This window comes from Staurois parvus, unplaced genomic scaffold (assembly GCF_062004578.1).
Source record: "Staurois parvus isolate SC_StPar_1 unplaced genomic scaffold, SC_StPar_1.0 ptg000950l, whole genome shotgun sequence".
NCBI lineage: Eukaryota > Metazoa > Chordata > Amphibia > Anura > Ranidae > Staurois > Staurois parvus.
The window spans coordinates 449748-476645 of NW_028318746.1; the positions used below are offsets into that span (position 1 = coordinate 449748).

General features: G+C 42.5%; 1 protein-coding gene across 5 annotated transcripts in view; it reads left to right on the forward strand.

Moving 5' to 3' along the window:
- The window catches only part of DDR1 (discoidin domain receptor tyrosine kinase 1), a 119025-nt gene extending 95260 nt beyond the window's left edge, over positions 1 to 23765 (forward strand). For all 5 annotated transcript variants that reach the window (XM_089656932.1, XM_089656933.1, XM_089656935.1 and 2 more), the window contains 5 exons: positions 5781 to 5908; positions 8390 to 8596; positions 11827 to 12061; positions 14363 to 14512; positions 17575 to 23765. In XM_089656932.1, coding sequence (XP_089513058.1) covers positions 5781 to 5908; positions 8390 to 8596; positions 11827 to 12061; positions 14363 to 14512; positions 17575 to 17733 — 879 coding nt within the window. In that variant the 3' untranslated portion in view covers positions 17734 to 23765. The remainder of the gene's footprint in view (positions 1 to 5780; positions 5909 to 8389; positions 8597 to 11826; positions 12062 to 14362; positions 14513 to 17574) is intronic.
- The last annotated feature ends 3133 nt before the right edge of the window (positions 23766 to 26898 follow it).

Sequence of the window (26898 nt, forward strand, 5' to 3'; positions counted from 1 at the left end):
CCTTGAAATTTTACACATTTTGTCATGTTACAACCAAAATCTTAAATGTATTTTATTGGAATTTTATATGATAGACCTACACAAAGTGGTACACAATTGTGAAGTAGAAGGAAAATGATAAATGGGTTTAAATTTTTTTTTTCAAATAAATATTTAAAAAGTGTGGAATGCAATTTTTATTTAGACCCCTTTATTCTGATACCCCTAATTGCCTTCACAAGTCACCTAATTAGTAAATCCACCTGTGTGTAATTTAATCTCAGTATAAATACAGCTGTTATCCCAAGCTTTGAGCATCTCACAGAGCACTGTTCAATCCGTCTTCCAAAAATGGAAAGCGTATGGCACAACTGCAAACCTACCAAGACATGGCCGTCCACCTAAACAGGCCGAGCAAAGTGAGCATTAATCAGAGAAGCAGCCAAGAGGCCCATGGTAACTTTGGCACAGCTGCAAAGATCCACAGCTCAGGTGGGAGAATCTGTCCAGAGGACAACTATTAGTCTTGCACTCCACAAATCTGGCCTTTATGGAGGAGCCATTGTTGAAAGAAAGCCATAAGAAGTCCCATTTGCAGTTTGCGAGAAATCATGTGGGGGACACAGCAAACATGTGGAAGAAGGTGCTCTGGTCAGATGAGACCAAAATTGAACTTTTTGTCCTAAAAGCAAAACGCTATGTGTGGTGGAAAACTAACACTGCACATCACCCTGAACACACCATCCCCACCGTGAAATATGGTGGTGACAGCATCATGTTGTGGGGATGCTTTTCTTCATCAGCTTTTTTGGCTGTACTTCTAGTGTGGATCACAGGAGTGCAGTTTGTTCTGCACTCCTGTGACCCATTTTCAGCTGACAGCGGACTGAAGTCTGCTGTCGGCTGACGTCACTCAGCTGGTCCAGGCTGGGGAAAGATCCTGACTTCAGAGTCGGGATCACCCCCAGAGTCTGGAGTGGCGAAGCACTGAGAGCCTGAACCAGCCGCTCCCTCCCTCTCCACAGCCCTGCGCTCCAGTGAGCACTGGGGGGGGCTGAGCAGAGAGCGGTGACTGACAGTCCTGCTCTCTGCTCAGAGCAGCTGTGAGAACTCAGTGATCTCCTAGATTGTAAGCTCGAAAGAGCAGGGCCCTTGAACCCCTCGTGTGTTGTTTGTTGCTGTATTGTCTCATGTTCTGTCCCCCACTATAATGTACAGCACTCAGCAAACCTTTTTGGCGCTATATAAATACTGTATAATAATAATCATGTGATTGCTGAGTACTCACCCTTAGAGCTGGCAGGGGACAGATGTAGCATCGGACCAGTGCTGCATCTACCTAGGTAAGTATAAATAGGGGGGAAAAAAGCCCTACTTCTCTTTTAAAACATGTTGGACAGAGAAGGCAGAGTAGAATATAAACATTTTTTTCATATTGGGGCTCCTTGAAGTCATACAAAACAAGGAAATGAGGGGGTCCATAGGAACAGCCAATCCTCCTATTAGATTAACAGTAGAAATTAGCTCCATTCAGTAATTTTGTAGACAAGGGCAAGTCCATAACATATGTATTAAGGTGTGCCTACTTCAGTGGAGCATCTCTGACAGACAGCTGTATTTAATATTGAGTATATAGAGGAAAGAGGTTTGTCTAGGTCAGTGACGGCGAACCTTTTTTGAATCCAAGTGCCCAAACTGCAACTCAAAACCAACTTATTTCTTTCAAAGTGCCAACACTGCAATGAAACCTGAATATCGAGCTTTTGGTTTAGAAAAAACAACTCGTACAGTAGTGCAAACTAATTAACAGTACAGGGATGACCAGAGACTGCGGACACAGTACAGGGATGACCAGAGACTGCGGACACAGTACAGGGATGACCAGAGACTGCGGACACAGTACAGGGATGACCAGAGACTGCAGACACAGTACAGGGATGACCAGAGACTGCGGACACAGTACAGGGATGACCAGAGACTGCGGACACAGTACAGGAGATGACCAGAGACTGCGGACAGTACAGGGATGACCAGAGACTGCGGACACAGTACAGGAGATGACCAGAGACTGCGGACACAGTACAGGGATGACCAGAGACTGCGGACACAGTACAGGGATGACCAGAGACTGCGGACAGTACAGGGATGACCAGAGACTGCGGACAGTACAGGAGATGACCAGAGACTGCGGACACAGTACAGGAGATGACCAGAGACTGCGGACACAGTACAGGAGATGACCAGAGACTGCGGACACAGTACAGGAGATGACCAGAGACTGCGAACAGTACAGGAGATGACCAGAGACTGCGGACAGTACAGGGATGACCAGAGACTGCGGACAGTACAGGGATGACCAGAGACTGCGGACACAGTACAGGGATGACCAGAGTTTGCGGACACAGTACAGGGATGACCAGAGACTGCAGACACAGTACAGGGATGACCAGAGACTGCAGACACAGTACAGGGATGACCAGAGACTGCAGGGACAGTACAGGGATGACCAGAGACTGCAGGGACAGTACAGGGATGACCAGAGACTGCGGACACAGTACAGGGATGACCAGAGACTGCGGACACAGTACAGGAGATGACCAGAGACTGCGGACAGTACAGGGATGACCAGAGACTGCGGACACAGTACAGGAGATGACCAGAGACTGCGGACACAGTACAGGAGATGACCAGAGACTGCGGACACAGTACAGGGATGACCAGAGACTGCGGACACAGTACAGGGATGACCAGAGACTGCGGACACAGTACAGGGATGACCAGTGACTGCGGACAGTACAGGGATGACCAGAGACTGCGGACAGTACAGGGATGACCAGAGACTGCGGACACAGTACAGGGATGACCAGTGACTGCGGACAGTACAGAGATGACCAGAGACTGCGGACAGTACAGGGATGACCAGAGACTGCGGACAGTACAGGGATGACCAGAGACTGTGGACACAGTACAGGGATGACCAGAGACTGCGGACAGTACAGGGATGACCAGAGACTGCGGACAGTACAGGGATGACCAGAGACTGCGGACACAGTACAGGGATGACCAGAGACTGCGGACACAGTACAGGAGATGACCAGAGACTGCGGACACAGTACAGGGATGACCAGAGACTGCGGACACAGTACAGGGGATGACCAGAGACTGCGGACAGCACAGGGATGACCAGAGACTGCGGACAGCACAGGGATGACCAGAGACTGCGGACAGCACAGAGATGACTGCTGACCTTTGGGGAGGGAGGGGGAGCGGGTACCTGAATTTGACAGGTACCCGCTCTTACTTCCGCAGAGTTTTTTTTTTATCTTACCTGTTCCTTTATCCAGCCGCGCGCTGTCTTCCCGGCTTCTGTAGTGTGGGCGCTCGTCGGACAGCCGGATGCCCAGTGCGCATGCGCGAGAAGCGCTGCATTTGTGATTGGTCCGGCGGCTTCTGGGATCTGTCATGTGTCCCAGGTACCTCCTTACCATTCACAAAGAGCACTGCTTCTTGTGCATGCGCACTTGGGACCCGGCTGTCACGCACACTACAGCCGGGAAGACAGCGCGCCGCTGGATTCTCCTGGCGTGCCCACAGATAAGGCTCGGCGTGCCGGCTGTGGCACGCGTGCCACGGGTTCGCCATCACTGGTCTAGGTCTTTCACAATAAGTATGCTCTCCATACGGTGAAAAATCAGCAATAACCTATTCGGGAATTGTCTGCATAAGAAAGTTTTAAAATATGAAAAACATAGAATTTGACAGGTGGAAATTAGCCTTTAATGGGTCAAAGTTGAGAAGTCAGCCCTGTGAAATAATGTGACTAAGAACCTAATGCAATAGCTGGCCCAAAGCTGAGGGTCAGATACAATAAGTAGATGAGGCAAATTAGGATTCCTCCATAGCGGGGTATGAGGAGAAAGGTAATTCATTTTATAGTACCTCGATGATGCCTGTCTCCATACTGCCAATGTGCTTTTTTTTCATAGAGGTGTGATAGCCATTTTTGACTGGGGACCTTGAAAGGAACCCCATTTCCAATGTGACTGCCCGGGCTAAGCAAACTACCAGCATACAGTGACTAATACTGCTGCCCAGTAATATTTTAAGGAGTTGGGAAGTGCAAGTCCGTCGATTGTAAAAGGATGGTATAAAGCCACCTTGGCCAGCCTGGGGGTTTTCCCTGCCAAAATAAAAGAGGTGACGATGCCATCAATTTTTTCAAAGCAGGATTTAGGTATCACTACTGGGGACTATCTGAAAAAATAAAGGAATTTAGGTAGGAAAACCATTTTAATTAAGTTAGCCTTGCCCACTGGGCCCAAAGGCAGAGACACCCAGCCCAAACATTTGTGAGAAAAGTGATTTATTAGGGGTTTAAATTGTCTGGAATATAGCAAGAAAGATCCAATTTCATCTTGATTCCAAGATATTTACATTTAAAAACTTGGTGAACGGGAGTGGGTGCTGTTGTAGGAAGTGCCAATGGGCTGAGTTGGAATAGTAGGCTTTTCTCCCAGTTTATTTTAATGCCCAAGTAGGATCCAAAGGAGTTGATCTCCAGTGCAGATTGTAGTGAGAAGGTAGCATCACCCAGATACAGGAGGATGTTTAATGAGAGATCCTCTCTTCCCAAGAACCTTTTGATAGACCTTTGATTGAAGCACTCTCCCTAATAAGAATGGCAAGAGTCTCTAATAAAGAGCCCAGGAGAGATTAGATAGACTTGAAATGTGCAATTCAAATGGAGGCCCAAAGTCAAATCTAGAGTACATTTCCCAAGGGTATCCCCACTCAACTGAATTGAATGCCTTCTCTGTGTCGAGACACTACTGCCCTCACACCCCCTGCCTTCGTGACCATTGATGTTATTGACAAGGTGACAAATAGTAATGTCAGTACCTTTCAGGCATAAACCCAGTTTGGTCTGCATGAACCACTGTGGAGATCACTCCCATTAAACAATTTGCAAGGAATGTAGCAAAAACCATTGTGTCAACACATAGGAGAGAATTAGGGTGGTATGAGGGACATTGGGTGGGACCCATACCTGGCTTAGGAATTACTACTATAGCTGCTTCCAGACATCGATGTGTGTAGTTTACCCTCATGTAAGGCTTTATCCAAGATCTTGTGAAATATAGGTGCAAGATCCTCAGAGTCAAACTCCACCAGAAGACCATCAGGTCTCAAGGTTTTCCCTGATTGGAATGTAGTTGTAGCTTTAAGGGTCAGTCTACAGAGCAGGTTATGGGTTGAGTTCTTATTTTTTTCTTCTTTGGTTTTCCAAAATAATTAAATGTCTAATCTTAATGGTTGATATAGGTTGCCACACACTTTTTCACTGCCTTATTAAAGTCCACACAAAATTGACATTTTAGTTATGAATTGAAAGATAGGTACTAAACCAGTGCCTTTGCTGTAGAAACCAATGTTCCAAGCTTCCTCTGGTACCAGGCATGTGAACAAATCCTGGAGCACTGTTTAAGTGACCTCTGTCGAAGAGACATGAGGAACTTACTGTACATTCAAATAATGCAAACCAGCGATCACTTTCCTTGAGCTGATCCTACTCTTCAGCTCCAGGGTTTGGTCATGTAGGTGACATTGGTGGGAGTTCTGGTTTCTCAAACAAATATATTCTCTTTTTCTATTTAAAATTTTGTCCAATGTGTCTTTTTAGGTGTTCCTGTCACTGCCATATTTCTCTTTTAGGAATTCTATATAGTTTTTGTTTCCTTTCTGTAATACTGAATGGTATCTGAGATAAATATTACTCAGTACACTTCTGCTGTACATTGCAGGTTCACCTGTGTGAAGTGGTCAATCCTCATGAACTACCTGTTCTACAGTTTCCTTTCAACATGCGCAAGGGGAGGAGTCTTCTTGTAGCTGTGAAGTTACTAAGGGCAGATGCAAATAAGAATGCCAGGTAATCCTTTTATGTTATTATATAAGGAAGCTATTGGAGTACGTGTACCTTTCTCAGGCTCCTCCTTGATTCAGATTTTTAGACCTCAGTCACATGGCCAAGTTGGCTATCATGGGCAAAGTATCCTGCAGATATCTGTAGACAGGAGCCCAGGTGTTTTCAGGCAACCACAGCCATAAAGCCTATGCAAGTCAATGAAAGTCTGAATGGAGTTGAGGCTGTCAGCTACTGTAAGCATGTATCTGTACCTGAAGTTGCTACATGAAGTTAGTGACAGCTCATTGGCCATGGACACAGACAGATCTCATCAAGCAGTGAGGATGATTTACTAAAACTAGAGAGTGCAAAATCTGGTGCAGCTGTGCATGGTAGCCAATCAGCTTTTAACCTCAGGTTGTTCAATTAAGCTTTGACAATAAAACCTGGAAAAAATATAAATATATGGCGAGCGCTGATATGAGGAAAACAAGCTACTAGCACAAGAGACAGTGACAATGGATCTTGTAAGAAATATATGCAAAGTGCTGCGCTGAATATTAAATAGAAGAAATTATAACACCAGTGCAAATTATATAAAGATAAATCACAAAAATAAAGGCTAAATGTAAAATAATCCATAAACTAAATAATGCAATAAGCAAATATATGGCATTCACAAAATGAAATAAATCAGTGTAAGTGAAATAAAGTGGAGTGATGTGTCCATGCCACTACAAGACACAGCAGACACAGCAGTGCTCAGTTCCAAATCAATCAGTGTATGTAAGATGAAGCAATGGGGTTTATTTACTAAAGCTGGAGTGTCCAAAATCAGACTCCCTTCTGCATAGAAACCAATCAGCTTCCAGGTTTCATTGCCAAAGCTTCATTGAACAAGCTCAGGTTAGAAGCTGATTGGTTTCTATGCAGAAGGGAGTCTGATTTTGGACTCTCCAGCTTTAGTAAATGAACCCCAATGTGTCCATGGCACTACAAGACACAGTAATGTTCAATTCAAAACAGGTGCTGTGGAATCCAGTGAGACAATCCACCACCGCTATGCACTCACCGGAAAGCTACTGGTGTAGCAGCATTGTGTAAACTCTCAGATGGAGACTTGAAAGCTTTGACCAGAAGGACTTCTCCTAAGGAAAAAAGCATCTGTTCATAAGCTCATATTTATGAGGGTCTTCAAAGTATGTGTCCAGCCAATTTTCCTTCTTAGTTTTAGATAAAGTCAGAAAGGTTTAGAATCCCTGGAGAGCTTTACTACTCCCTAGATTTCCCTCACTTCCCGTGTTTATGACAATGTTTTACCAGACAGAAAGAGAGTGGAACTCTGCAAAATCTATGTCTACTCTGCCTCTCCTTGTTGGTTCTCTTTTCAGGCTGCTTCTGTGCAGCCAGCGTCTATTCTCCCCCACCACCTTTTTGAAAACTCTATTGTTCCAAACATGCGCAAGATAGAGCGTAAGACGTCATGCACCTTAGGGTGATACACTTAGCGGTGGTGGATTGTCTCACTGGATTCCACAGCACCTGTTTTGAATTGAACACTACTGTGTCTTGTAGTGCCACGGATACATCACTCTACTTTTTATTTCACTTACACGGTTTTATTTCATTTTGTGGATGCCATATATTTGTTTATTGCATTATTTAGTTTATGGATTTATTATTTTACACCTAGCCTTTATTTGTGTGATTTTATCATTATATAATTTTCATTGGTGTTTATAATTTCTCGTATTTGAATATTCACTTTGCACATATGTATTTAATATACACTTTGCATATATAATAAAACCTGGAAGCATGCTGGAACAGAGAAGGGCCTTCCCCAAACTACTGCCCCAGGGTTCAATGTGTACAGTTGTCTAAAGTGTCCTTGTTTGCTGTGGTAAGAATTCTTTTCTAGGAACACCTGAGCTCAATATTTTGGAGGATGGCCACATATGTATGACCATCTAGTGCAGTGGTCTCCAAACTGCGGCCCGGGGGCCAGATATGGCTCTTTGCCTGCTTTTATCCGGCCCTTGAGGCACTATTTTCATCCACTGATATCAACAATGAGGCATAATCCCACCCCCACCCCTCCACTGACACCAATGAAGGGGAAGAAATTCTCCCAATGACACCAAAGATGGTGCACAATTACTCCCAATAACACAAACAATGAGGCCCAATGACACTAACAATGGTTCACTTTTCCTCTCACACCAAAGATGCTACATTTTTTTATTCCCGCTGATGTTGGGACCTTTTCTACTCCCAATGCCCACAGTCCAGCCCCACTTAAGTCTGAAAGACAGTAAACTGGCCCTTTGTTTACAAAGTTTGGAGACCCCTCATCTAGTGTATAGAGTAGGATTCTAGAAAAGGATTCACCAGCCTCTAGCCAGCAAGCCAGCAGTGAAATATAAATGCTCTTTGAACTGATGATGCTTTGAGGTTGACCCTCTCCTGTATTCCAATGTCTGTAATTTTCTGGTTGGTCTACAGGAGTGATTTCCTGAAGGAATTAAAGATCCTGTCTCGTCTGAGTGACCCACACATCATACGTCTCTTGGGGGCCTGTCTGGATGAGGACCCACTGTGCATGATTACCGAGTACATGGAGAATGGAGACCTTAATCAGTTCTTGAGTTCCCATCAGCTGGCGGAGGAGGATGAGAGCATGGAAGATGGGCACAACCCTCCCTGCATCAGGTGAAGAAACCACTTTATTCAGATTTATGTGGATTGGGTACAGTGCTAGGCCTTATAGAAGTGTGTAAAATAAAACCTGTATGCTTTTCCCTCAGGTACAGTAGACAATCAAATTCCAACTGTTGTTTTCAGAAGAATGGATAGGGAAACAAAACAGTAGGAATGTAATTGCTAGGAGCAACAGAGAGGATTTTTTTTTAAACTTTGACAAAAAAGCATCCTGTAGGCTAATTGAGTGAAGTAGACAGGAAAGTACTGTCAACACTAGCAGCCAGTAAGAATTGCTAAGCTGATTAGAGTGACACTAAATCAGATTATTTTTAATGACTTGATGCACATTCTTGCTCTTTGTACCACTTTGCTACTGAAAGATGGAGTACCAAAGGAAATCCACACCAAAGATAGGAGAACATACATTTGAATCCCACCAGGGCACTACCTGTCTGTAGTTTGCATGTTCTCCCTATGCCTATGTGGGATTTCTCCATATACCCTGGTTTCCTCCCACATCCAAAGGCATGCTGATAGGTTATTGGCTCCTTTCTAAATTAGATCTAGTATGTGCATGTATGAATATGAGCCTGGATCTTAGATTGTAAGCTCCTTGAGAGCAGGGACTGATGTGAGTGTACAATGTATATGTAAATTGTCAGCACTATATACAGTATCTCACAGAAGTGAGTACACCCCTCACCCTCTTTTCATGTGACAACACTGAAGAAATGACACTTTGCTACAATGTAAAGTTGTGAGTGTACAGCTTGTATAACAGTGTAAATGTGCTGTCCCCTCAAAATAACTCAACACAGCCATTAATGTCTGAACTGCTGGCAACAAAAGTGAGTACACCCCTGAGTGAAAACGTCCAAATTGGGCCGTTAGCCAGTTCCCCTCCCCGGTGTCATGTGACTCCTTAGTGTTACAAGGTCGCAGGTGTGAATGGGGAGCAGGTGTGTTAAATTTGGTGTTATCGCTCTCACTCTCTCATACTGGTCACTGGAAGTTCAACATGGCACCTCATGGCAAAGAACTCTCTGAGAAAATAATTGTTGCTCTACATAAAAATGGCCTAGGTTATAAGAAGATTGCCAAGACCTGAAACTGAGCTGCAGCACGGTGGCCAAGACCATACAGCGGTTTAACAGGACAGGTTCCACTCAGAACAGGTCTCGCCATGGACAACCACAGAAGTTGAGTGCACGTGCTCAGCATCATATCCAGAGGTTGTCTTTGGGAAATAGATGTATGAGTGCTGCCAGCATTGCTGTAAAGGTTGAAGGGGTGGGGGGGTCAGCCTGTCCGTGTTCAGACCATACACCGCACACTACATCAAATTGGTCTGCATGGCTGTCGTCACAGAAGGAAGCTTCTTCTAAACATTATGTACAAGAAAACCCGCAAACAGTTTGCTGAAGACAAGACTAAGGACATGGATTACTGGAACCATTTCCTGTGGTCTGATGAGACAAAGATAAACGTATTTGGTTCAGATGGTGTCAAGCGTATGTGGTGGCAACCAGGTGAGGAGTACTAAGACAAGTCTGTCTTGTCTACAGTCAAGCATGGTGGTGGGAGTGTCATGGTCTGGAACTGCATGAGTGCTTCCAGCACTGGGGAGCTACAGTTCATTGAGGGAACCATAAATGCCAACATGTACTGTGACATACTGAAGCAGAGCATGATCCCCTCCATTCCGAGACTGGGTCACAGGGCAATATTCCAGCATGATAACGACCCCAAACACACCTCCAAGACGACTACTGCCTTGCTAAAGAAGCTGAGAGTAAAGGTGATGGATTGGCCAAGCATGTCTCCAGACCTAAACCCTATTGAGCATCTGTGAGGCATCATTAAACGGAAGGTGGAGGAGCGTAAGGTCTCCAACATCCACCAGCTCTGTGATGTCGTCATGGTGGAGTGGAAGAGGACTCCAGTGGCAACCTGTGAAGCTCTACTGAACTCCATGCCCAAGAGGATTAAGGCAGTGCTGGAAAATAATGGCAGCAACACAAAATATTGACACTTTGGGCCCAATTTGGACATTTTCACTTAGGGGTGTACTCACTTTTGTTGCCAGCAGTTTAGACATTAATGGCTGTGTGTTCAGTTATTTTGAGGGGACAGCACATTTACACTGTTATACAAGCTGTAGCAAAGTGTAATTTCTCCAATGTTGTCACATGAAAAGACATAATAAAATATTTACAAAAATGTGAGGGGTGGACTCACTTCTGTGTGATACTGTAAGTACCTGTAATAAATAAATAATACATTATGCTAAAATTGTTTTAACTGGGGATAAATGCAGTATCCCATTATTACAATGGAGACACCAACTCACCCCAGGGGCTTTTTTTTCAATAGGCTAAACAACAATGTGCAAAGTAACCTTTAGCAATAAGTCCGAAATAAGCCTTCATAGATTCTGATACAGTAAAGGTGAAATCTGATTGGTAACGGTACATTGTATAGAAGCACAGACACTGTCAAGGTATTCTGTATCCAAAAAGAACTTATCTAGAGTGAATTTTGACAATGTACTATACTTACTACTGTATATGGCTGTGGTTGCCATGTAGTAAACCTAAAAAAAATGAATTACACAAGTTCCTATGGTTTAAAGCGTATTTAAAAGCTAGAATTAAACATTTTATATATTGCAACTTACCATTTCTTAGATGTGGTGGTTACATTTGTTTTCTATTCCATGCTGTACGGTATCTCTTTAGATGCAGTGTTTTTAGACACTGCTCCTTTCTTGTTGGAACTGAAAAGCAATTGCCTATCTCCTCATCTTTGTAATATAGGGAAAGTGTTCTGTAATAAACAGAAGTAGCCTGGGCAGGGCTAATAAAACTCGAATTTCAGAGTCACAAATGCGCTGTGTTGTCAGCTCACTACAGGAAGATGTAAGCTCACTTGGTTTTTGGTGCGTAAACAGGTATTTTTTGCACTTATCAAACAGATAAAACACTTTCAGTGACAAACTGAATAGATCAAAAAGGAAAAAGCGAATACGAAACATTTGATGTTAGGGTTTTTGTGTACTTTAAAGTAGCAGTTTTATTTATTTAGTACCTTACCTGGTCTGATTAGCCATAAGACCAGTGTGTATATACAATGCTGTTTAAAAGGGATGAGGTGGTAACCCTATCTATTGGATAGTTTCTAAAAAGCAGCCACATGCCTCGATTGCCTTGTGACTTTGTCTGTCTTTTTCTTTTGCCCAGTTATCCCAGCCTCCTTCATGTGGCCCTTCAGATCTGCTCTGGTATGAAGTATCTCTCTTCTTTGAACTTTGTGCACCGGGATCTAGCCTCTCGAAACTGCCTGGTGGGAGAAAACCTAACTATTAAGATAGCTGACTTTGGGATGAGCCGCAACTTGTACGCTGGAGACTACTACCGGATACAGGGGAGAGCAGTGCTGCCAATCCGATGGATGGCCTGGGAGTGTATACTCATGGTAATTGAGCCTTCCTAGTGCTTTGTCAGATTTTACTTTTCTTCTCCTTGTTTGTTTTTATGGCAGCTGCTTATAAATTATACCATTTTCAGAAACCAGTTTGTGTAAGTGAGGCTTAAAAGAGAGGTTTGGGCATGTTGGGCATGAATACGGCTGCCAGACTCATTCACCTTTCCAACCGCTCCATCTCCGCCACCCCCCTCTGCCAATCCCTCCTTTGGCTTCCAATTGCGCAACGAATCAAATTCAAAATCCTAACACTGACGTACAAAGCTGTCCACCACACTGCCCCAAACTACATCACTGACCTAATATCCAAGTACCACCCAGCACGCACACTCCGCTCCTCACAAGACCTCCTTCTCTCTAGTTCCCTGGTCTCCTCCTCCCATGCCCGCCTTCAGGACTTTTCCAGGGTGTCACCCATCCTCTGGAACTCCATTCCCCCACCCATCAGAATATCACCTACTCTCCTCTCCTTTAGGCGCACCCTGAAAACCCACCTCTTCAGGGAAGCCTACCCCACCCCCTGCTAACTTGCCAACCTCCTCCACTCTTCCTACCACCCCATCGCCCACAGCTATCTCCTCCTGTGCCACCATCCCCTCCCTCCTAGATTGTAAACTCGAAAGAGCAGGGCCCTCGATCCCCTCATGTTTTGCATTGTATTGGTATTGTTCTGTCACATGTTCTGTCCCCCTTTGTAATGTACAGCGCTGAGCGAACTATTGGCGCTTTATAAATACTGTATAATAATAATGTTTTTGTTTTTTTTAAGTCATGCTTACCTAGGTGGATGCTGCATCTGTTCCCCACTGACTCTAAGGCTGAGAACTGAGTGATAGAACACCGCCGATCGATCCGTTCTCCCCGCTGTTCTTAGCAGCAAGTGTTGACTGTCAGTCACCGCTGTCTTCTCCACCCCTCCAGCACTCACTAGAGTGCCAGGCTAGGGAGGGGAGGAAGCAGCTGGCTCAATCTCCCAGTGGCGCAGCCGAGGAGCTGAGCCAGGTACTGGACCAGCTCTGTGACGTCAGCCGACAGCGGCTTTAGCCCATTGTTGGCTGCTTATGGGTCATAGGAGTGCAGAACGAACTGCACTCCTGTGATCCACTGGAGAAGTACAGCCAAAAGAACTTTGACAATCATGACAATACCAGGGGTATTGAATTAAAATTCACAGAAGTCCGCTAAGTAAAATTTTGTTCCAGTAGACGTCTGGAGGTCTCATGTTTGTGCTATTACTCAGCCCCCCTTTACATTACAGTCCCACCATTTACATCACAGTGCCTCTTTACAATACAGTCCCCCATCTTTACATTGTACAAGGCAGTCCGCCATCTTTACATCACAGTTTCCCCCATTTGCATCAAAGCCCCCCCCCCTTTACATCACAACTTCCCTTTACAATACAGTGCCCCCTTTACATCACACTCTCTCCCCAATTACATTGCAGGCCCCCATCTTTACATACAGTAACAGTCCTCCTCTTTGCAACCTTGTTGCCCACTTTTACATCACAGCCCCCAATCTTTACATCAGTCAGTCTCATCTCCTTTACATCCTAGTCCCCCATCTTCACATTGCAGCCCCCTATCTTTACATCACAGTCCCCCTTTACAAAATATCACCCCCTTTACATCAGAGCCCACTTTACATTGCAGGCCCCTCTTTTACAGTACAGTCCCCCTTTTATATTATAGGACCCCCTGTTACTTCTCAGTGCCCCCCTTTACATGGCAGTTCACAGTTTACAGAGCAGCCAGCACTCAATTCCTTTAAATAAGTGTGCTCATCTCCCCCCTTCGCTTCCTGTCCTCATAGCAGGGGGCTAGAGGTGCGAATGATGGGTCTGGATGGAGGGTGGGAGCTTCCCAACTTCTGTTAACAAGTGAATAATTGGTTGCTAGGACCGCCCCACATCATAGCAATTAACTGGCTTCTTGCCAACTTGAAAGCAGGGTAGCCCCTGCCCTCCATCCAGACCGATTGCACCTCTTGCCCTCTGCCCTGCAGATGGCAGCAGAGGCAGCGGCAGGAGGAAGAAAGGACAACACGGGCAGCTACATTGCAAGGCCATGGCATTCCGGACAGACCTGTCACTTGGTCTGGGTCCAGACCGTGGTCCGCCATTTAGTGTTGCCTAAGTTAGGCTATTGTCCTTTATATAACTCCACTACTGTAATGCTCAACCTATAGGTTTGAACCTGTATGTTGCTTCTGAAAACTTCAATAAAATACTTTTGAAAGAAAAAATAAGCTAAGACAAAACCCCTAAACATCAACCGTTCTTCCACACAGGGAAAATTCACCACAGCCAGCGATGTCTGGGCATTTGGGGTGACGTTATGGGAGATTTTGATGTTATGTAAGGAGCAACCATATGGAGAGCTGAATGACGAGGATGTGATTGAGAATGCCGGAGAAATCTTTCGAGACAGCAAGAAACAGGTAAGTGTGCTTGAGATGTCATTGGTCTTGTTTATGAAACTGAAGCAGATCAATAAAAGAGTTTCCCATAACAAAGATGTGCCCTGCCTATTGTAACCTGCACTAATCTGGCTTTTGCTAACAATCAGTATGGTTGGATTCTTGCATTGTGACTGTTGCAGGAAAATACATTACAGGATAAGTCATCTACTGGTTTCAGCAAAATATACTAATAGAGATCTGACCCTAGGCTTGCACTGACATAACATCAGCAGTAGGAACATTCTGTTAATGTCTTTCTGTGTTGTAAATTTCTTCATGAAAAATGTTAATAATTTAAAAAAAAAAAATCAGACACAAGAATAAAATATGAATAACATTAAAGTATAACTAATCACTAAGCTTTTTTAACATTTTGGATAGCGTTGAGAGGGGTTGGAACACCTGTCAAGTTTTTATTGCTACCCTCTTTACAGTATATGTCCTGTTTACTGTTATCATCAAGCATAAAAGTGAAAGAAAATCCCAAATTTTGAGTTGTCAGCAGAACAGGAATATTCCAATGGGGACACTAGTTCTGTTGATCCTGGTGACAACCAGGGATTCCCTCACTTTGGAAGGATTTCCTCTCGCTTCCTGCTTTATCTGTGGGACGGGAAATGAAGGAAAGTCTCCCTAATGGGGCACAGATGGCAAAAAAAAACCTGACAGAGATTATAACGCTCTATTACAGTATCCATAATGAAAAAAAGTCTATTTTCAAGAAGTAAAAAAAGATGCAGTTAGAAATACAATTTTAGTGAGTTTTTTTTCCTCACTGGCCTTCATTCACCCAAAAAATTCAGATAGTTCTCTGCAGAGCTTCATCCATTCTGGAATGCAGGGCTGATGGGATTAATCCGTCACCTCGGTTAAATCTTAAAATATCTTCGTGGTGCCAAATACTTTTCAAAAGCCACATAGACCTCATGGGAGTCTTGTTAATAAGGTATTAATGTAAATTTTTGTGAAGTAGTCACTCTGCTAGTTGAAACATATTTATCATGTATGACCAAGTACTTTATTGTACTGTCAATTGAAAACAATGGTCCTGTGGACCTTCAAGTATAATCAAAGGCAAAACTTTTTTTTCAGTCTTAGAGTGTAAATGGATTAGAACACGTCAGGTTTTTTTTGCTTTCTGTGACTGTTTACCAATATCAGTGAAAGTAAAACAAAATCCAAAATTTTGGATTGCCCCAAAAAAGTAAAAGGGAAATCTTCCAATGGGGGCACTAGTTCTGGTGACCTGGGAGTCCCCAAGGAAATTTGCAGACATTTCCTCTCACTTCCTGTTTGGTTATGGGCCAGCAGGTGAAGGGAAATAACTGTAATGGGACACAGATAGCAGAAAAAAACTGACAGAGGTTATAACCCTCCCTTAGGCTGGCCATACATTATACAATTTTCTTGAGATTTTTGGTTTAGATTTACCAAAAACCATATAATAGTAGGTCAAAACTAACAACACTTTCAATTGTATCCAATTAGTTGGGCTCTTGCACTACATAGTTGAAGGTAAATCTAAAAGAAATTGGGCAGGCATTGGACAGAAAATTGTACAGCGTATGGCCAGCCTTACTCTATCCAAAATTAAAAAAAAAAAAACAAAACTTTAACCACTTGATAACCGGGCTATAGCCGAATGACGGCTACAGCGCAGTTGTCCAGTTCTGGGAGGGCCTCAAATGATGTCCTCCCAGAGTGCCCTGATGATCAGTGCCCAGCAGTGCCACCCACTAGTGCCTAGCAGTGACACCCGTCAGTGCCACCTATCAGTGCCCATCATCAGTGCAGCTTCATCCGTGCCACCTTATCAGTGCTGCCTCACCCATGCACATCAGTGAAGGAGAAAAATTACCTGTTTGCAAAATTTTATCATAGAAACAAAGAAAAACTTTTTTTTTTTTCAAATTATTTTTTCTTTTTTTGTTCATCTAAGGAAAGCTCTATTTGTGTGAAAAAAATGATAAAAATTTTCTATGGGTACAGTGTTGCATGACCACGCAATTGTCATTCAAAGTGTGACAACGCTGAAAGCTGAAAATTGGCCTGGGCAGGAGGGGGGTATAAGTGCCCATTAGGCAAGTAGTTAAGACCAGAACTAACAGCATCCCTTTTAATGCTGGCTTCTGTACTAGCTTCTATTTGTTGTTTATTTACTTGCATGCCCTAAAGGGTTCATTTACTTCCCCACCCCAATCCCACCCCCCTAAAATCTAAAGGACAGTAAACTGGCCCTTTGTTTGAAAAGTTTGGAGACCGCTGGTATAGACTATTGGCGTGCATCATTTTCATCAAATTTGCATCCTTCCAGCATTGACCAGAGTATTAATAAAGTAGCTAAAGCTACAGAAACATTTTCAACCCCTTGTGACAGTGTGTTTGTAGAGGTAACGCTCAAAATGGATTTAAGACCCTACTGCCAACCATTGGTGCCAAGGCTGCAGGGGACCTGTCCTTGTCCCAAGTACACAAAGGAACTGTACCACCACTTTTTTGAACTTTATTCCATAAGAAACCACCAAATACCACTCCTACTCCAAACGTTGTTTGTAATGCATAGTTCCCTAAAGAATAAATCTCATTGAAAAAGAGGATTTGGCGGTGGTGCTTCCCCACGTGACAATGCTCAGGCCATACTTAAGCCCCTAGGTACCGTTCTGGATGGGAAAGGATTTGATGAATCAATTATACTGTATGCTGACTGTTATGCTGGCTACTGGCTATGCGGTGTTGTGGTTGCTTTGATATTTGAATGTTTATATATTTAGTGGTATGCCCCTGTTGGGTTTTTATTGCTGTATCCTCACTGAGGAGAATCCCAAGTTCTATTTGTCCCAGTGACCATTATCATCAGTATCACCACAACAGGTGAGTGTAAATCTTCCAATGGGACACTTGTTTGACATCTGTTTTGAAGAGAAGATTTCAAAGCACTTCTTGTGGTGTCTCCAGAACATGAAGTAATGGGGAAGGGGACTGTTATTTTCTTAGTTCTAGGTCTAGACTAACATTCTCTACTCCTCTTACTTTTACTCCAGGTCTACCTGTCCCGGCCACTTATCTGTCCTCCATCGCTGTATGAGCTAATGCTGCAGTGCTGGGCCAGAGACTGCAGGGAAAGGCCCTCGTTCCAGGACATCCATGCTTTGCTTACCTCCCATGCTCTCTGTTGTTCCACTGTGGACTTGAAGGAGTAACTGGAGCACCACACACTCTACGAACACCCTTCAATCTTCCATCATTATTGTTTGCGATCCAGCCTTGAAAAACATCTCATCATTTCATCCTGAGCATCAGCCCATGACCCCTTGTCAGCTGTTCCATTTTACTGTCTCCCCAGTCAAAAACACTGGATTGGTTACAAGCAGACAAAACGCTATACACTGAAACATACAATGTGAACACATTGGGTGCCATAACACTAAACTGTACATGTCTACACTGGATCTTGCATTGACTACACTGTGGGGTTGATTTAATAAAGGGAAAAAGCACACTTGCTTAGTGAATGCGGTTATACTTCACTTTGGGAATACTTTACAATCAGGTCCAAGGAAAATAAAAAAAAAAAAAAAAAACCAGCATTCCTGCATGCACATGATTGAATGATGGAGTTTAGCAGAGTTTCACCACATGTATTATCCTATGGGGAACTCACTTGCAAAGTGCACAGTCTAGCCTTTAGTAAATCAACCCCAAGTTACATAACCTCAAGGTCAAGTTAATACAACCTTATTAAAGGACCACTACTGGGAAAAGATACAGTATGTGAAAAAAACAGCTATAATATTTACAGCTATGCATGCAAAAGTTGTTACTGCACCTCAACAGAACTTGGAATATATGACAGTTACAACACTTTGCTGCCATGTTAGGGAAAAAGAGACAACAAAATTAAATTTGCTAGTTTTTCTTCTAAGGGATTAACTTGATAGGAAATAAGCCCTGTGTTGGAAAATGCTGTCCCCACCTATACTACCTTCACTTATATTATACTAGGTCTTAATAATATCCCAAAATGTTTCTGTATATTTCCGTTAATATTATTGCTTTTTCAGACCAATCAACTAATGTGTAGTGGTCCTTTAATAATGCCAAAGCAAACAGAGATTACTCATGGCCACCAGATTTCAGTTTACTGTAGCAATATTACTATCAAGATTATTTCTGATTGGATGTTGTGGGTTACTGCTTCTTACAAGTAATTTATACACCTTGCCTTGCCTTAATGAATAAGCCCATACATGTTTTACCCACTATATCTCCACCTTAACATTTATACAACATTCCAAGTAAAAATCCATGATCAAAACCACTAGCAAGTGCCTGAGGAAATAACTTTTTGATCAGAACCAAGACGTTTTGGAATGTAATGAACAGAGCCAACACTTGCATGTTTTCTTAATCTGGCCATACATGGGTAAGTTTTTTTTGTTCCCCAATCCACAGAAGCAAAGTGGATAGAGGAATCCTCTCTGCTGCGCTATTGTAATCTGACAGCAGGGATTTCTCTGTTGTTAGAATACTCTGATTAGCACTGCAGCCAATTGGCTGCATCACTGATAGAACAACAAGCTGGTCTGAAAGACGTCAGTCACTAGATCAACTTCTCTGGAATGAAAACTGCAATAGATGGATCAAAATTTGGCTGGTCGCTGCTAAACTGGCCAAATTTTGACTCGTCTATGACCAGCTTTATGCTGGCCATTCCCCTTACAGACAAATTCTACATTTAGATGAATCTAAAAAATGTCAGGGCCTACTGAACAATGTATTTTGTTTGTATTCATTTAGACGAGCCCTTGCAATAGTTATCAGAGCTAAAGGAGATGGTGCAAACAGATTGTAGTTTGTGTGGCCAATTTTAGATAAGCTTAAAGTATGAACAAGGATTGAAATGTGGGTAGGCCCCATTGTACACTTTTGAAAACAAAGGCCCGAAATGTCAGAATTAATTCAGATGTCACAGACCAGACTCAGTCACTCTGAGGTTTTTAGTTACTTAGGTACTAGCAATCCCAGCACAGCACTGCTGGCTCTCTGTAACAGAACCACCTAATACCTAGACAGATGCACCTTATTCAAACACACCTGTAGAACAGTCACACTGTCCCTTATCATTCAAGTCTTACTGCCTGTCTGCATCAGCAAACTTTACAAGCTCCTCTATATGTTTCTTGATGATGTGTAATTGGGATCGAGGAATTCTTATGATACATATGTTGGATTTCCAGCCAAAGAACGTTTACGCCAGGAATTTAAAATATGAGTGGCATCCTCCAGAAGACATCTCTACTATAATCCCACATACAGAACTCCCTATTCTACAGTGGCGTGATGTAGGAACTGCCCTTTCTTTGATCACCAAAACCTGGGCACACTTGCTGCTTGAGAAATGTCGGCCAGATGCCCTGAAATAACACTCCACCATGGTTGTGTACACCATAGCTCATTTTTTCTCTCATAAGAACTTCACTTCAGATTCTTCATATTTTAATTTTGATGAAGAGAGATTAGAAAATCATTACAAGCAGTTTTAGATCTACCCCCAGATCTTCAATAGGAAGATTTACTTATATGATCCATTGCTACATTTCTTGGAGCTGTGCCCTGCATTGTATCCAAGAACACAGATTAAACTTCCATGTCACACTAGTGATTCTGACCCTGACAACTAAACTGCTAAGTGTCCACTGACCTTCTTCTATGGTAGTGCTTCTTTGCAGGCAAAATGTTGCTTAGTCCCTTCCTAGCAATCATAGTTCTGTAGCGTTTTGGCCAGCCAGGTAGCAACACCTTTTCGATAAAATGTTGTACTTTGGTGATGCAGGATGCCAGTGTGACATCAGCTAGTGGGTTTTACACTTCTAGTCTTGGTGTACCAACCATGGCCAGCATTATATTGTAAACCGTATGTTCAGGTGTTGAAGTGTCATTGATTTTTCAAAGTCGACATACCGTAGATCTTCTCAAAATGATGTGCCAGGCCTTGGCTTTCCTCCCTTCTAGTTTGTGCTTCCAAGGGAAAGGATGGTCCCTGAATCTGCAGTCTTAGCCTCTCTGCAAGAAGTTATTGAAACTGATACCAATGTCCAAAATGTAGTAGTGATGTTTTAGGATCAGGGTATTTTTTTTTAGGTTGTTTCTCGCACTCTTGGAAGTTTGTGTACGTTGAAGTTAGTCCCATAGAAGGGTGCAAAGAAAAGAGGACGTCCTTAACCTGGATGGTTTAGGAGCATTGAGGGAAATAATAGGGGCCCAAAAGAAAATGTAATTTTTTACATAAATTTCACAGATTACCCGCCATTCAAACCTGATTTATCAGTTTGGTGGTGAAGTTTTCCTTTAAATCTATGTGAACACCATGCTCATTCTAGATTTTTGTACTCTTGATAACATCTCAGCATGTCCTTACTGCCAGCTTTGTCTACAATGACCATCCTCACCTCACTGGAAACACTGGACAGTCACCACCGTGCCATAATCTCAGTAATGTGATTATACGCAGTTGATTCTAATGAGTGAAAACTACCACCGAATGCTTATTTGACATTTATGTCAGTATTTATGCGCATAAAACATTTCTACTTTGGAGAGGGCCTGTCTTTTTGTAGCATGGTGATTTGAAATATGAAAGTACATTTTTAATCAAAAGTGGGTATTTTCAGAGCTTCTTCTTTCTGTAAAAAGACCTTGTTTGAATCCTGTCTGTAAGCTCTCTATTGCACTAGCTGAAAAAGAATTATCCTGTAGCCTATAGTTCCTATAATAAAGTGATGTCAGATGGGAGGAGAGGCTACAGGAAGTTGCATACAAGGAACTTTTGTTACCTTGTTTTTGAAGGTGCAAGCTATCATTGTCATCCTTGCTTTACAGCTTTCAGAGTCACTGCAGGTTAGATGTTCTGCTATCACTAGAATTTTTCTTTTCCTGGTCAGTGAGTGGAGTGTGCCCCTTTAAACTGAACTCTAGGTAAAAAAACAAACAAACAAAAAAAAAAACAACAAACAGCCAAATCCACCATTACAATACTTTTAAGAAGCCGTTTTATATTCTAAAGGATTTGCATTTCTGCTAACCCAGTCCTGAGACTTCCACAGCCCTGTCAGTCAGACACAGCCAGACTGGTGCCATGATTTTTTTTTTTTTTTATACTGCAGTTATGAAACATTGCTTCGGTCACTGTTCTACCTTCAGCCTATGAAAGGAAAATAAAGGAGCAGTAATTACATTCAGGTACTTACACTATCTGCATTTAAAAACACCTATAACTGCAATAATTTTATTTTTGAAATCTGCCTCGACTTCAGTTTTAAAGCGGTTCTAAAGGCTCAAGGCATTTTACCCTCATGCATTCTATGCAAAAAGATGAAAAACCTTCTGTGTGCTGAGTCCCCTCTGATCCAGTGATGTTCACAAAAGCCTCCGCTGTATGAGTATGACTCTCCCTTCTCATTGGCTCAGTCACAGCAAGTGAGCCAATGAGGGGCGAGCTCAAGGTGGGGGGGGGGGGGGCTGAGCCACAGCTCTATGCGTCCATAAGGCTGCATTCACACTTAAGCGTTTTTTGAGCTTCAAGCTACAAATCGCTAAAGATTAAAAATTGCTGATCATGCGAATGGCACCATAGAGAAAATTTATTTTTATTTTTTTTAAGATTGAGCGTTTTTGGAGCCTCGAGTTACAAATTGCTCAAGTGTGAATGCAGCATTATGGATGCATACAGCAGTAGCTCAGGAATGAGCATGCAGCTTTCTCTGGGGGTACTGCTCGAGGGGGAGGAGCCAGGAGCGCCAGAGGGGACCCCCCCCAAAAAAACCCCCCCCCTGAAGCTTTAGTGTCACGTTAAAGCAGAACTATAGGCAATTTTTTTTCATCTTGAATAGAGCAAAATGTTATAACCCCTCTCAGATTTTTTTTTTTTTTTTTCACCCTGTGTCCCATTGCAGAGATTTCCCTTTACTTCCTGTCCCATAGCCAAATAGGAAGTGAGAGGAAATCTCTGCAAATTAAGGGAATTCTTTGGGGACCCCCAGGTCACCAGAACTAGTGTCCCCATTGGAGGATTTGACTTTTCTGGGGACAACCCAAAATGTGGGATTTTCTTTTACTTTCAATTATAATGGATAAATAGGACAAATAAAGAGGGAGAATCTCCCTAATGGGGACACAGACAGCTATAAAAACCTGGCAGGGGGGTTGTAACTCTCTCCACACTATCCAAAATTAAAAAAAAAAAAAAAAAAAAAAAAAAGTTTTGTCTTTTGTTATACTTTAAAGTCACAAAAGCAGATATATATATAATATCCCGACAAGTTCAGCTTCAAGTTTTGTAACATAGATGTGGTGTCAGGATTGATAGACAAGGTTACTAGCCCAATGTAGAAAAAACCTAAACCCAACACCAAAGAAAAAAAGAAAAACAAGGTTATCCGAAAATGGACACCATGAGCATGACATTCAAGCTGTGGAAAAGAGCATTCATTTTACAATATTTATCAAACTGATTATTGAATAAATTGCTGTGAAAGATATTTTTAAATATGCACACTCCTTCCTCTGACCAAATTTTGGTTTAGTTCATGTATGTGACCACAAGAACCTGTATATACTATGTGGTCTCCTTGTAATGGTGCTATCAATGCAAACCTGCTTTACGGTCACAATACCAGTGCATACATTTATACCAAATCCAACTAGCAATTACTGAAAACCAATTGCCAATTCTTCATGTCTTGCAGTAACAGTTTTGTTTAGGTTCAGTAAAATATTATATATATTCCTGGAACTTTGTGGATTGCAAAGAAACATCTAGGACTAAAAATATAAAAATTAATGAATAGATGACATAAGGAGCTTGGAATTATTCATTAGCGCTTGGCTTGACGAACTTTACTCTTTCACCTTCATATTTGTATGTGTGGAGTGCAACGTCCTCAAGGAGAGTCAAAACAGACAGTCGGGGCATACCTTTGTTTTGGCTGTTGAACATTTGTTTGAATCTTAATGGATTGTTCTAGCCAAGCCCAGTTATGAAGAGGCTTGGGTTCTTGTATCCGGATGTTCACACTACAGCCTGTTGTGTATATAGAGTACTGCTAATTTAAAGCTTTAAAATGAGATTGTGTTACAATTTTTTTATATGATGTTAATATATAGAGATTTGCTGAAAATATCACTAATTTGCAGAAATAAAAAGATTGCCCTTTTTTCTAGATTCTTTTTAGAATCATTTGCTTCAGTGTTTTTATTTGACAATCTAAAGTAAATCTTTCAGGAACCTGAGAGAGGCTCTAACTGGCTTATGTTAAAGGTCATTCATGAGAACTGTATGTATGTATATAATGTAAACAATAATATGCAGCGTTGATAGTCAATAAAAGATGCCTGATAAGTAACGCAGTAAATAATGGTGAGTATCAGTCAGTCAGTGACAAATAAAGTTGGTAGTGAAAACACATCAAATTCCAGTCCTGTGATGGTGCTCCCCATGCATATGATACAAATGCGCACTAACCAGAAGCGTAATTGAAATACGCGATGTATATAAATCTCATGAAGATCCCTCTTCTCTGGTCAAGGACTGGACCTTATGGTGAAGTACTGCCCTCATAGGATGGAACTGGATCCGATGTGCCAGAGGTCCCCTTTAAGGGATGAGCGGATGAAGGTTCCTGGATTACAGGTAATCCCCCTCTCTAGGTCTGGTGGATGAATCGCAGCAGAGCTCTAGAAACGAGCCTAGGACGTCATGACGTCACGCCGCCGGTGCCACGTGGAGGCCCGGCGGCCATCTTGGATGCTGGAGGGTCAGTCACTTGCACCTATCTATGCTGCTGCACTTTACATGCTGATTTTACCCATTTAATATTTGCTTTGGCTACCTAATAAACGAGTACTTTAATTACTACACTATGGATACTTTCCTTGGTCTCCCTTGAGGAGCTTTAATATTTCTAGAGCCCTGCTGCGATTCATCCACCAGACCTAGAGAGGGGGATTACCTGTAAACCAGGAACCTTCACCCGCTCATCCCTTAAAGGGGACCTCTGGCACATCGGATCCAGTTCCATCCTATGAGGGCAGTACTTCACCATAAGTTCCAGTCCAGTCCTTGACCAGAGAAGAGGGATCTTCATGAAATTTATATACATCGCGTATTTCAAATACGCTTCTGGTTAGTGCACATTTGTATCATATGCATGGGGAGCACCATCACAGGACTGGAATTTGATGTGTTTTCACTACCAACTTTATTTGTCACTGACGGATTGATACTCAGCATTATTTACTGCGTTACTTATCAGGCATCTTTTATTGACTATCAGCACTGCATATTATTGTTTACATTATTTGCCCAAGGCTTTATCTGGTTTCCTTAAATGTTCAGCGGCTTTTATGTATAGAGTGCTCACTTTTATTGTTATCTTATTATGTATGTATGTATGTATGTATGTATGTATAATCCATATATCAAGAGAAACAGCTGAATACAGAGGCAACTCTCCAACTTTCCTGTAGAAATCAAGCTTTGCTGATCATCTTTATTCTCCATAGTAGTAGATACCATCTATCACTTAAAGTGTTACTAAACCCACAACAGTAAAATCAGTCTGTATATACATGCTTATTATACTTACTGTGGAAACCGCAGCATTGTGTAAAAAGGCTGTTTGATCCTGTCTTTTCTGATCCTCCCCTTCTTTTGCTTTCTCCAATCCATCTGACATAGTTAAAGCAGCAGTGGCAAGTCCACACATGCTCTGTTTGGTTTGTATTGCTAGAAAGCTTTTTATATTGGGAGGGTGCATGTCATTTGCACAGGGCCAATCAGCACTGTCTAGACAGAGGGTCAGGGGCCATGCAGCCTCACAGGACAGTCCAAGGTGAATGAAAACTCCTACAAGATTAACTAGTACTCAGCTGGACACTGATAGAAGTCACAAGACCGATATATACTGCTGATGGGAAAAAGGTACTTAGTAGTTTATATTTACCAAAATAATTGCATTTCCATGTTCTGTGTACCGTGGAAGACTGGATATAGTGAATGCAGGGTCACGGGTTCAGTAGCACTTTAAGGTCTCATGCACATTGAGTGCGAGAGGCTGAAAATATGCTGAGCATAAGATCCCAAGCATTTTCGTGCCATACAAGTGAATGCCTGTAGGCAGCTGTAATCATGTACACACTGATGCTTCTGTGCATCTGCATTTACCCACGCATGCATGACATATTTCCAGAACGAAACATTTCCGCATTTGGGAAACACGTCATGCATGCACAGATGCTATGCTTCTGTGGCTCAGAGTTCACATGAGTACAGCCGACCACTTCTATGGCAGGCTGTACACAGCACCTGCAGCAAAAAATGCCTGGAATTGTACACCCAGCATATTTTCAGCTTCTCGCCATCCATGTTGCATGAGATTGAAACAATATCAACTGACCATTCAGGGCAGAGTGTTTGCCTCCTAAAAACCCACCCACCCACCCATCCCACCAAGATATACTTACTGATGCTTAACCATGCTTCATTGCCATTTCCACCTGAGTAAATTTCGGTGTCAGGACCTACTGGGTAATGACATTGTCTTCCCACAGGCCTGACAATTTGCTGCTCAGGCCCATGCACTTTCACCTGCTCCACTACACATGTGAAAGCTCTGCTCCATTAGAGAAATAGAGCGGGGAGGCAGCACGAACTGGAAAGAATACCTTTTTGGGGAGTGAGCTGTAGAAAGCCAGGACAAAATAGACGTTCCTGGGAATGCTTGTAATTTGACATATAGCTTTATCCAGGTTTCTAGGAAAAGCAAAGAGTAATTGAAAACCCGGCTACAATTATTGCAGTATTCAATAAATTATTGTTCTAGAGACATGAACAACAAAGTCCTGCTTGGCACCTCAGTTCACCTGATGATGGGATAAATCGTAGAAGCATTTTTCACTTGGGGACTTTTCAGAGGGGAATGCAGACAATCTCCAAATAAGTTCTTGCACTAAATAGTCAAGAACCAGAGCCACCAAGGAGGCTGATGAGCGGCAACATTTTGTAAGACAGGCAAGGACATGGGCAGGGGAGCAGGTAAAATTCAGACTTTAAATGAAACAAAGATTATGACTGGTCGCTTTGGCCAAAAAGACCTTTTCCTGAAGCCCACTTTTTCTACTTCAGCCCTATTATGACAAGTGAGTTTTATATATTTTAAACACAACTGTAAGTTGGTTCTGCAACAAGTGTCTTACACATCAAATGATGAAAGAAGTGTCTGGGCTGGATTTAACACATTCAATTATTGCATTCTTTTTTTTAGTGCAGGTTAGAACCTGATATCAACACTTTTTCAGACAGACATTCT